Genomic DNA, 12,021 nt, shown 5'->3' with positions numbered 1-12,021 from the left:
ATGTTGTTAAGAGAGTTATTATTGACTACAAATATAAATTTTATATAATTATTTATTTTGAATTTCATGAAGTTACATCCTTGAAGGTGCATGAACTTCATCAGTTGCATTTGTTAACTCACAATTTGATAATTGTTTCCAATTCAAGCATTTCATGCTATTCACTTCTCATGAGTTAAAAGTGAGGTCATATTAAGAGAGTTTAAAAGTTAATTCAATTTAAAAACCTTTGTTGTGTAATTGCATGTTCTGGCCCCCCTTTTTTTTTTTACCATAAGCCATAATTAATTTAACCTCTTGTAACTTTACAGCTTAATTTTTACTAAAGATTGAACTTCAAGTTTTACAAGTACAGCAGTAGCATCAGTTTACATCCTGACTACACTAACCACAGAATGTCAGGGGTTGGAAGGGACCTCAAAAGCTCACCCAGTGCAATCCCCCCGACGGAGCAGGAACACCCAGATGAGGTTACACAGGAAGGTGTCCAGGCGGGTTTTGAATGTCTCCAGAGTAGGAGACTCCACAACCCCCCTGGGCAGCCTGTTCCAGTGTTCTGATACCCTTACTGAGAAGAAGTTCCTTCCCAAATTTAAGTGGAACCTCTTGTGTTCCAGTTGGCACCCATTGCCCCTTGTCGTATCATTGGTTGTCACCGATGGCTGGCTCCATCCTCGTGACACTCACCCTTTATATACCTGTAAACATTAATGAGGTCACCCCTCGGTCTCCTCTTCTCCAGGCTAAAGAGCCCCAGCTCCCTCAGCCTTTCCTCACACGGGAGATGCTCCACTCCCTTCAGTATCTTTGTTGTTCCGCGCTGGACTTTCTCCAGCAGTTCCCTGTCCTTGTGGAACTGAGGGGCCACAACCGGACACAATATTCCAGATGTGGTCTCACCAGGGCAGAGCAGAGGGGCAGGAGAACCTCTCTGATCTACTGACCACCCCCCTTCTAATACACCCCAGGTACCATTGGCCTTCCTGGCCACAAGGGCCCAGTGCTGGCTCATGGTCATCCTGCTGTCCCCAGGACCCCCAGGTCTCTTTCCCCTGCGCTGCTCTCTAATAGGTCATTCCCCAACTCATACTGGAACCTGGGGTTGTTCCTACCCAGACTCAAGACTCTACACTTGCCCTTGTTATATTTCATTCAATTTTTCCCTGCCCAACTCTTCAGCCTGTCCAGGTCTCTGATGGCAGCACAGCCTCTGGCATGTCAGCCACTCCTCTCAGCTTGGTGTCATCAGCAAACTTGCTGATAGTCACTCTGTTCCCTCATCGCTCATTCCCTCATTTGATGAATATATTGAATAGTATTGGCCCCAGTACTGACCCCTGAGGCACTCCACTAGATACTGGCCTCCAGCTGGACTCTGCCCCATTGACCACGACTCTCTGGTTTCTTCCCTTCAGCCAGTTCGCAGGTTTGAGAAAGAAATGTTGCACTGGTCTGTTTGGGTTTGTTTGTTTCCCTTATTTTTTTGTAATGCTTTTCCTGTTTGTTTGTTTGTTTAAGGCTGCTAGAAATTGTAAGTTACAAAATAATTGGTGTCCATCAGGAAGATGAGCTGTTAGAGTGCTTGTCACCTGCAACAAGTCGAACGTTTCGAATAGAGGTATGTATTACTTCCTTTAAGAAGCTTTAAAAATTGACTTTGAGAGAATAACTCTCTCAAGGGGTAATTCTCCTTTTCTGGGCTCCAGTTTTCAAATACTGTGATACTTGCAGCAAGCTAGGTTACGTGGTAATATGTATGTATTTTAAAGACAATACTTCTAAAATGTTTCCTTTGTTCCATCTGCTTTCCTGTCATTATTTCATTCTTTACTTTTTTATGTATGTTTATTTTAACAATACATGGAGATTTGGCAAGGGCTTGTCCATAGGACATTTTCTGCCTTCGTAACAATACCAAGGTTTATTTGAGGACTCATGGTATAAATGTTTATGCTTAGAACTCGCTTTCATACTCTAAACTGAAGTATTCTTTAAGACTTTGTTTCCTTTTCTGTTAACTTTGAGCTTCTTGAGCCAAACTTTGATACTTACATTGATTTCTCTAAACATTTCATCATTCAAATCTGTTAACTTGCCTCAAAGGTGAGAAATTTTTTAAAAAAGTTTCCAATGTAAACTGTAATGAAGAGACAAGAGGTCTCTGATATTGCTGTCGGCTGCTACAGCTGGTGGAAGATTTCGCATCAAAAAAGCCATTTGGAGACGCCAGGAAGGTATTCAGTGGGTAGGGAAGCTGAAATGCTGTCATGCCGGGGCGAGTGGCCCTTGTGAAAAGACTCTGTCAAACAACATGGTGGTTCTGTTTTTAAATAGACTTATTTACAACAGTAAGAGTGCATCAACGATGCTTTTAGTTACTTAGTAAGTCACTTTATGGCGAAGTTTTAGCTGATTGTGGTAATAATTTTATGTCTGCATCTAGGAAATTCCTCTGGACCAGGTAGATATAGATAAAGAAAATGAGATGCTAATCACAGTGGCACATTTCCACAAAGAGGTTTTTGGGACATTTGGAATTCCATTCTTGCTGAGGATACACCAGGTACAGCACTATGCCTCCTTTTTTCTCCCCCTGGGTTTATATTCATGATGTTTTCTTAAAGTACTGTCAAAGAAATTGATTAATATAAAAATTGTATGGGAACATATTGCCTCTCTCTAAAAGGTTCTGCCTTTTTACAGTTAAATCATTTACCATCTCTGCTCTCTTTTGCATATACAGATGGTTTAGTGTTTCAGTGACCCTGTGCAATATAGATACTTTCTAGAGAACGTAGGCATTCAGCATCAGCCAGGGACTTGAAATACTGCCAAAGCAATAGTACCCCCTCCCTCACCACCACCCTGACCCGCAGAACCACCCCCAGCAAATGCCGAATCCTCTTTCTGATACCACCTCAGCAATTGCCACGCAAACCTGCTGGCAGAAGTGGCTCAGCCGTGGTCGCTTGGCTTCTTCCTGAGACACATGATTGTGAAAATGAGTTTGCTTTCTTCAACATTTTCTAAGATGACTTTGCATTTCATAACTTGTGTAATTTGATGGCCGTTATCTTCTAGGCCTGGATGTTAATACAAAAGTAAAAGCTAATTTTGAAAGCTTAATTTAAATTCTGAAGGTTTTCTGTGGTGCTGATCCAGCCGAACGTCACACTAATTCTGCTAATACCAAAGTGTATTTCTGGGGCAGTTTGCAATTTACTTCTAAGCTTTTTCTGGATCATGTGTGTTGGTTTGTATGAAAATTACCTACTTTTCTAATAGTTTTGGTATGAGGAATATGTCCACATCTGTGCATCCAATAGAATTTTATTATATTCCCATAGTTTTGATCAGTGTAGAATAAAACCTGTGTATTGATTTCTGGTGGAAACCATTGACGCTGCATTTCCCTGCCTATGATAGTTGATAGATATATATTCTTGATATTTAAGTTGATGGTATCCATCATTTTTTTAGGCAGTTTATATACACAGCATGCAGAAACATACTACAAAAACTTTCTCATTTAGGGCGAACATCACAGGTGCTTAGGAAGAATATGTATTTTTTTTCCAAACTCCTATTTCACTGCTAATTTTCTAATGTTGTCTCTTAACTTTAAGCTGACTTGAACACATCGTTAGCAGTGCTTGGTTGATTTATGACACAGTTTGCATAATGTTGAATCAACAAGACTTATGACTTGCTATAAAATCAGCAACTTTATGTTGTTATTCCATATTATAGTGGATGACTCTGACACTTGCGTTATTTTGTAAATAACTGAGAAGTTAAGGCAACGTATTTCAGTGAAGCCTGAAGCAGGAAATATTAACAGCATCCTTTTTTTCCTATTTTTTTAACATTAAAAATCTTGTTGCAATTATCAGGGTGAACACTTCAGAGAAGTTATGAAGCGGATTCAGACAATGCTGGATATACAAGAAAAAGAATTTGAAAAGGTACATCGCTCATAACCACCCGCAAGTTATGCTGTGCAATTAGACTTGAAGGCTTTACTTCAGTGCAATATCTTACCTGATTTTATTTCCTTTTCATAGTTTAAATTTGCAATTGTAATGATGGGCCGACACCAATATCTCAATGAAGATGAGTATGAAGTGAACTTGAAAGATTTTGAGCCCCAACCTGGTGAGTTTTTAGACAACATGACTCTTCCTTTGACCTCCTGAAGCTTCTCTGGCAGTTGTAACAATGTGATTATCCCTAACTCAGAATGCAGAAACAGATTGTTCTGTGTACATGAAATAAATCATGTGCAGTAACTAAGCAAGTATTTACGTACACTTGTGTGCACATTTAACAGTGCTAAGTGTGTATGTTAGTCTGACAACAGATATTTTATAGCACGAAAATAGCTGAATCTGTTTCCTTGTGAGTTAAAAGTTTGCATTTGAGTGACCAAATGCATCGAATATCAGTATAACATACTTTACAGAAGAGAGTCAGAACACCAGTTGCATGTTATCTGTATTGCCCCTTTGCTCCCTAGTATGTTTGATTTTCACATTGTTATTGGTGTATGTGCTGGTGTTATTCCTAAAAAAAATATAATATTAAGGTGCGTTCTCATAAGTTTCTTATTTCAAGTGTGCTGCAAAGAGATACTTGAATTCTCAGATTCATTGAAGACTCTTTTGTTCGTTCTTGATGTCTTCAATGAATCTGAAGAATCTAATAAGAATATTACATTTGAATAGGATGCTGTTTAGATTTGCTTTACATGAGAGGCGACTCCTCAAGCTACAAATGCAGCTCTGTTCTGAATTTGCCCATGGATGGCCTACCAGCTTGTTCACTTGACTGGTGTTTAAAGCTCAGTTCTCTGAGGAATGCACACGTAGGAGAAACCAGGCCAGTCCTTCAGCAGTTCCACCACAGTCATCTTTTGAGAGTTTCAGTTGGGAATGTCACCTTTCAATCTGCCACTGGGGCTCTGTTGAAAGCCTTGAATTCACTGGGGTTTTTCCCCTGGCTTAGCTCAGTGTTCCTTTTTGTGAGCTGCGCTGTCTGGTAGAAGTGAGATTGAGGACAGCTTGCTCTCTGCAGTTGTATTTTTCTGACAATTATGAGCTCTGTTTTTTTGTTGGCAGGTTGTGCTAGGGCCAAACATGCTCTGATTTTTTCAAGCTGTGTTCTGGATTTGTGTACCAGCTGTAAAGAAATCCCGTAACTGTCCATTTATTTGAAAACCCACAGAGAGACCAATACCATTAATGGGTACTTTTGGGAACACAGCAAAAAGTCCTCTCATTTTGGTGTGTTACACAGCCAAGTTTATGGTTCATGGCTGCGAACATCAGGGGACTTGCCAAAATGTTGGATGTCTGCATCTGCACCAGTCATCCCCGAGCAGAGCAGTGGTCACTGAAGGGGCTTTTTTTGTTCCGCACTAATTGTGAGTGTTGTCTGGGTGACAGACTCGGAGGTGGACCTTCCTCCATGGACAGATAAACTCTCTCTTGTGTGCTCAGGGAAGGCAGAGTCCTGATTTTATTCCATGAGTCATCGTTTTGGGAGTGGGAAGGGAAAGGTAATAGTCTGAAACAAACCGTCAGAATGTCTGAGTAAAGCAGAGCCAGTATTGCCAAAATGATGTTAAGACTAAACAGGTAACTAGGTCAAAAGTACAGAACCTGACAGAAATTGAAAAATTGAGGACTTGAACTGTTTGTAGAAGTTATAGAGAATGTGAGAGTAAAGGGGTTTAATCTCAGAGTTCACAGGACATTGCCCCTTTGATATAAATCACTTTGATAGATTCATCCCCTCCTAAAATTCTTCTATGAGGTGATAACACGATGCTTCAGCGCCTTCTTATCTAAATAATATTTCAAGGTGTAGGGCCTGCGTGTTTCTACAGTACCGGATTTTGCCACACACTGGACTGTTTGAACAGGAGCTTTGGCATTCTCTAATTTGGCAGACGTGGCTGATGTCAAAAGTGTCCCTCTGCTTTTGCAGAGAGGCACTTGAGCAATGTGCTGGCGCTAACACTGTGGGTCTTCAGTTCTTTCTTTAATAGACGTTCAAGTGATCTCAGCCAGATTGGCAGTTCTCATTTATATTTGACATTGACCGTTACGTCACACACAAAGACAAATAGTTTTGATTGAGGAAAACAGATCCAAAAATGCAGATGCAGGCAACCAAAAAGGTCAAGTGTTTTATGCTTTAGTGGTTGCAGTCGATGGCTTTGAATGTAGGAGTGTGCATTTCTTGCTGGGGGCCTATTTACTTTCTGCCTTTATCATTTCACTTCAAAGAACACTTGATGCTCTGCACTGAGGACATCTTAAAAGAGAATTTGCAAGAAGTATGCGGACTGTGGTTTTTCCTGAAAAGTAGTGGTAGATAAAATCACATTAGGTTGAACAGAAAAAAATCTGTATGTTTTCTTTACAATCTAAGTATGGCTAAATTTGTTTCTCAGAAAATAGAGGTCCGTTACATGATTTCTTAGTTAACTGATTATTTGCATTTTACATGTATTTGACAAATATTCCCACTTAAACCAGGTAATAAGAATAACTTAATACAGCAGAGGAAACTTATGGCAAATCCTGTAGGTTGTCCGATGGTGGATGCCTCCCTGTTTCAGACGGGCTCAGCGGCTCTGGTGAAAGATGACACTCCAGTGCTCCTGTGGCCATAAATTGTGACAGTAGTTCTCTTGCTTTAGCGCACACTTCACTGCTGTAAACTCTGTAAGTGACTGCAGAGGAGAAAAACCAGCTGCCCCATCTAGAAACAGCTGTAAAATAAATTATTGGAAGGGAAGGAGTGGTCACGGCAGCCTGGGCCGGCTGTGGGCTGCAGGACCGTTCTCTTCCACAGCCGGTGATTCCCAGTGGATGCTGAACGGGGCCCACAGGAGCAGGTCGCTTAAAGGAGACTTTCCAATTTTGTCTTAAAACCTCATTATTTCTTTTTCTCTTTTCTTTTCTAGGCAACATGTCTCATCCAAGGCCGTGGCTAGGGCTTGACCATTTCAATAAAGCCCCAAAGAGAAGTCGCTACACTTACCTTGAAAAAGCTATTAAAATCCATAACTGACTTACTTAACCAGATCGTCAAGGCGGGCGACAAAACTAAGTGTGTGTGTGCACCTTTTTAACAACTGTAGAACTTTGGTACACGTGCACTATATCTGAAGTCTTCAGCAAGAGGATTTGCTGCTGATGTTAATTTTATTTTGTTGAGGCTGTTCAGTTTGGCTTCTCTGTATCTATTGACTGCCCTTTTTGAGCAAAATGAAGGTGTTTTTATAAAGCTTGGATGCCAATGAGAGTTATTTTATGGTAAACGTAATGCAAGGCAATTGTCAGCATAATGAGGGAAGAGTTTAGTAGAACAGTTGACATTGGCAAACTATTTGTCTGTAGTACGTTTATAGATGGCATAAGCTGGCTGGCTGCCCTTCCCGGCGTGGTGTTCACCATCACTGCAGCTAGTAAGTCTTATGTTTAGACTCACATCAGATTTATTTCCTTCAGTTATACTTTAATGACATTTTTGTGCATTTGTAAATGCAAAAAAACCTCACATCATCAATAAATAGCAATCTCTACTTCATTGTGTACATTGTTGGCACTTATTCGGGATTTTTGTCTCCTCCAGCTGCATAGAATCTTTTTTAATAAACTAGTTTTCGTTTAATTTAGTCACTACTTTGCATCCCGTTTTGCCGAGTGGATGCCCCGAGTCCTAAAATGAGATATTTGGGTATTTTTATTAAATTTTCAACCATTGATAAATACCGTTGTGATTTATTATGCCATCTTCTGGCAAACAGAATGACACTCGAAAGTTGGCAAAAGCAAGTGAAAGGATTATAAATATCGTTAATTTAGTTAACATGGGAAGAGATGGGGAAAACACAGGAAATAGCCTTTTAGCACAGAGGGCATGCTCACTAGTGTTTAGTAAGCTGTTGACTTTGTATAAAAAAGGAAGAAAAAAAAGAAAAAAAAAAGAAGAAAAAAAGAAAAAATGAAATTGTATATTTAAAGAATGAACATGTACAATTTAACACTTGGAGGTTAATTTTGTTGGGTGAGTCTGCAAGTGAATTTCACTGATGTTGATATTCATTGTGTGTAGTTTTATTTCAGTCCCCAGACCGCTTCCTTTTATTTTGGAGCTAATGCCAGCCGCGTGTCTAGTTTTGAGTGCAGTAAAGATAGAATCAGCAATTCACACTTAATTTTACATTCTTTTCCAGTATTTTATTTTGTTTCTGTAGCCGCAGTGTACAACAACTCTTCCTGTATATTGCCTTTTTTTGCTGGAAAATGTTGTATGTTGAATAAAATTTTCTATAAAATTTTTCTTCAGTGAGTGATGACGTGGACGTTAAAGAAGATTTCTCCCCTCCTTGGAAACAGAGTTTTGGGAGGTGTTTTCATTTGTGAAAGTTTTGCTACAGGTGGAGGCTTTTTCTTAAGTGTTGAGAATTGCATAACCTTCAGATTGGTTGGAAAATTTGTGGGGTTTTCTAATCGATTGTTTTGGGGTTTGGAGGGTTGTTTTGGTTTGGGGTTTTTTGTTTGGTTGGTTGTTCTTTTTACGCCCTAGCTCGTCACATTTGAGCTTAATGAATAAAAGGTTTTCCAGGAAGGAGCCATGTACAATTAAGTTGTCATTGTGGTGGACTTGGCTCTGCCCGTATGAAATTTTGTGGTCCAGATTCTCAAGTCTAATATTATAAATGGTGCAAAGTGAAATCTGGAGTCTCTAAAGGTAAGCGCTCTCAACAGGGGAATAGATTCTCACTCTCATCTCATGTGTTCATAAAAAAACAGTGCTCAGGAGCTTCCCAGACCCATCAGTAAACACGTAGCAGGGGTTGTGTACGTGTGACAGCCTTTACACTTCTGTCTGAGGTGGATTTTGGTGATTACTTAAAACGCCAGCAACTATTTTAAAATTATATTTTAAGATCTATTCCGTTCCTTTAGGTTTAGTATTAATCACTCAAGTCTTAGGTATGTTTGCATTTCTTTTCAATTTATATCTTGCAGTGCTTTTAACTGGCTCTTATTTCCAGTCAAGGCGAACTAGTTGTTCAGGTGTGTTTTGGTTTGTTTGGTTATTTGGTTTTGTTTTGTTTTCATCTGAGTGCACAGGTTACAGGTAGAGGGAAGTGCCTAAGTGACATACCCTAAGTGGATAAAGTTTTTCTTCTATTTGTATTTGCATCAAACGTGTCAGAATTACACCACCATCCACATGGTGGTTTTACCAGCACTTGGTTTGTCTCTACAGGCTTTCAATAAATGTCAGGGTTTGTACTCAAAATATTTCTGTAAAATCGGAGGCTCTGCTCAGCAGTAGTAAGCCCTGAGTATATTTTGTGAATTTAATGCTGTGGGAGACTGATCCAAAACTGAGCTTGTATCTGAATGCCACTGTCTTCACATTAATTTATGGGATGTTGGCATCTTTTAGGGAGTATCTTAAGAAATCACAGTACTTCCTATTTCAGAAGAAAATACTGCTAACAAAGTAAATTTGGGGTGACTTTTGAGTTTTAGATTACTAGCCTTTACATGCTTCAGTATTTGTGTATTCCCACGCTAGTTTTGAAAAGACGATACTTTAAAGCATTCTGTATGCATTATTTTCAATAACTGGAGTTTTTAATGGAATTTTTTGGAAGGACAGAAGTAACTTGATATTCAAATGGGGAAACACACCTATGAAGAGGACAATAGGAGGTGTTCTCAGGTGTGGTATCATTTAGTTCATTCTAAAAATTTACAAGAATATGGTCTTCAGAACTACTGCATTTTCCATTCCTTATTCTGATTTTTGGAATTATCTGGATAATAATGAATTATTAAATTAATGATAGTGTAAGTGTTCATCAATAAGGATGTAATGTCACGGTGCGCAGGATCAGAGCAACATGATCTGAATTCTCCCTACAAAAACTGCAAGTGTTGTTCCTGTAGCTTCACCTAGTGCCTTTTATCCTAAAGGAGCCCAAAGCGTTCTGTGAAATCCAGGCAAGTCACACCAGAGGAATTGTTGCCGACTAGAGATTGCCAGCCAACGACAACACCCTTTGCAGCAGAAGGCTCGGTGACACCGGGACATGAGTGCTGCGGCAGGACACTATGGAAGGAACGGGGCTGTGCCCGAGCGCAGGAGGTGCAGAGCAGATCTACCCGGGGGCTGGCACCCCAAGGCGCCCCCCGGCACCCCCCCACAGCCGGGCACCCCCGCAGCCTGGACCAGCCACAGGCTCTGCACCGGCTGCAGGCCCAGGGCTCAGCTACGCCGTTTTTGCTATTTAAACATCCTTTGTGAGAAATAATTTTCTGTAGCAACTGTGTATGTAGTGTAAATAAAGCGGCCGAGGATAAACACTGCCTAGGTGTCTTTTGTTCATTTTAGGAAAGACTGGGAGCAAAAGCTAGTGGGCTGCTCAGAAGTCAGGGTGATTTGGGTTAGATCAAAGAGAGAAATTTTGCAGAACTCAGCCAAACTGTGTGAAGAATGACATTGATTGTGCAGGGAGAGCTGGACCAGAAGGTAAATCCTGACTTCTGTATAATTTCCAGGTTTTCAACTCTTCGTTTTTTCTCAGAGGAGCTGAACGAGCATTTGGATTTTGAGGTGAAGAGCATCAGTGTTGGGTGTGAGCGGTGTGCTGTCAGTGCTGGCTTTTAAACCTGCCTGGTCTTCAGGGTCAAAAAAAGGGGAAAATACTGAAGTGTGATATGCCTGAATCTCGCTTCTAAGTTGTGCTCAACTTCTGTCCCAGGTGATGTTGAAATTAGCTGTGTACCAAGCAGGGCAGGAAATGGTATTTGTGAACCACGAGGCTGTAGCTGGAAGCCTTTATTTTTTATTAAATGCTTGCGTGAACTATTGTGCCTCCAAATATTGGTGTAAAAATGTTTTAACTACTTCTGTTAAATGTCTTCTGCACATCTTAAATTATGTATGATTTCTTTGTGAGGTATACATTGCTTGTGCACCTTTCTTCCTAAATGTTATCCAGCTTGATGTGTTATTCACCACTGCTTCACAGCTTGCTGTTTCACAACCAGATTTTAAAATGGAGAAAACCAGTAACATTTGTTTTTAAAATGTGCAAAACACTGCAGAGCTTGTTGAGCTGACGCCTGCTTGGCTGCTTGTGTATTGAACCACTGTGCTGTTATTTCCCATCAGGTTGAAGCTGATGGTGGGTCAGTGACCCTGGTCCCTAGTGACGGCTGCTGTGGGACCTGTGCTGGGTGGATGCCCGGAGGTGGTGGCTCTGGGCTTCACGCAGGGCCAGGGAGTCAGTGTGTAGAGAGAACGTCACCCAGGAAATAGCACCACCACACCTGTATCTAAATGGATAAAATATAAAAACAATTCCAACAGGTAATGGTCGGTTTGTTTCCAGGTGATGTGCTTTTGGCACCCCCTGTGCTCGGGTGCTGGGGATGGTCGGTGGTTTGTCACAGGACATCCCTCTGGCACCCAGTCCCATTTCAGGCTCCGTGGAGGTGTGTGGAACAGTCTGAAGGGTTTGTGTTTGGCTGCTACAAGTTTTCTTCAACAGGATCCCGCGGTTTTGCTGCTCTCCCTCAGCAATGGGCAATGGGGCTTTATTTCAGTTGTGGTGCCTGCCCGGCTGGGAGGTCAGGCTGCCGCTCCGGCACAGGTCTGAGCCGGCTCCGTGCAGTTGTTAAACAGTTTTTACTTCTGTTAATACACTTACGCTTTTTTCACTTGTTTTATAATCTAAAGACGGGAGTTTCTGTAGTCTGAAGACGGCGGTTCTCGTATTTGAAGCAAAAACCTCGGTTGTGGCAGCGCCCTCCGCCGCTGTCCCCGCACGGCCCGGGCTGCGGCTGTCCCGGAGCGCGGGCTGTTCCCGCCAGGGGGCGGGCGGCGCGGCCGCGCTCCCTGAGGGGCTGAGGAGCCGGGCCCGCGGGCAGGAGCCGTTCGGTCCGTTTTCCCACTGAAAGTTGCGCTCGGTCGTGACTTTGTGTA

The 12,021-nt window shown here is 41.4% G+C and overlaps 1 protein-coding gene across 1 annotated transcript in view; it reads left to right on the top strand.

Annotated features, from left to right (window-relative positions):
- Window positions 1-8,355, top strand: part of USP7 (ubiquitin specific peptidase 7) — a 69,149-nt gene extending 60,794 nt beyond the window's left edge. The window contains exons 27-31 of the mRNA XM_065030789.1: window positions 1,519-1,618; window positions 2,444-2,563; window positions 3,894-3,965; window positions 4,065-4,155; window positions 6,974-8,355. Coding sequence (XP_064886861.1) covers window positions 1,519-1,618; window positions 2,444-2,563; window positions 3,894-3,965; window positions 4,065-4,155; window positions 6,974-7,080 — 490 coding nt within the window. The 3' untranslated portion in view covers window positions 7,081-8,355. The remainder of the gene's footprint in view (window positions 1-1,518; window positions 1,619-2,443; window positions 2,564-3,893; window positions 3,966-4,064; window positions 4,156-6,973) is intronic.
- The last annotated feature ends 3,666 nt before the right edge of the window (window positions 8,356-12,021 follow it).

Source organism: Columba livia, chromosome 15 (assembly GCF_036013475.1).
Source record: "Columba livia isolate bColLiv1 breed racing homer chromosome 15, bColLiv1.pat.W.v2, whole genome shotgun sequence".
In the NCBI taxonomy this organism is placed as follows: Eukaryota; Metazoa; Chordata; class Aves; order Columbiformes; family Columbidae; genus Columba; species Columba livia.
Note: the sequence above shows the minus strand (reverse complement) of the source record. Positions and strands in the feature narration are given on the sequence as shown.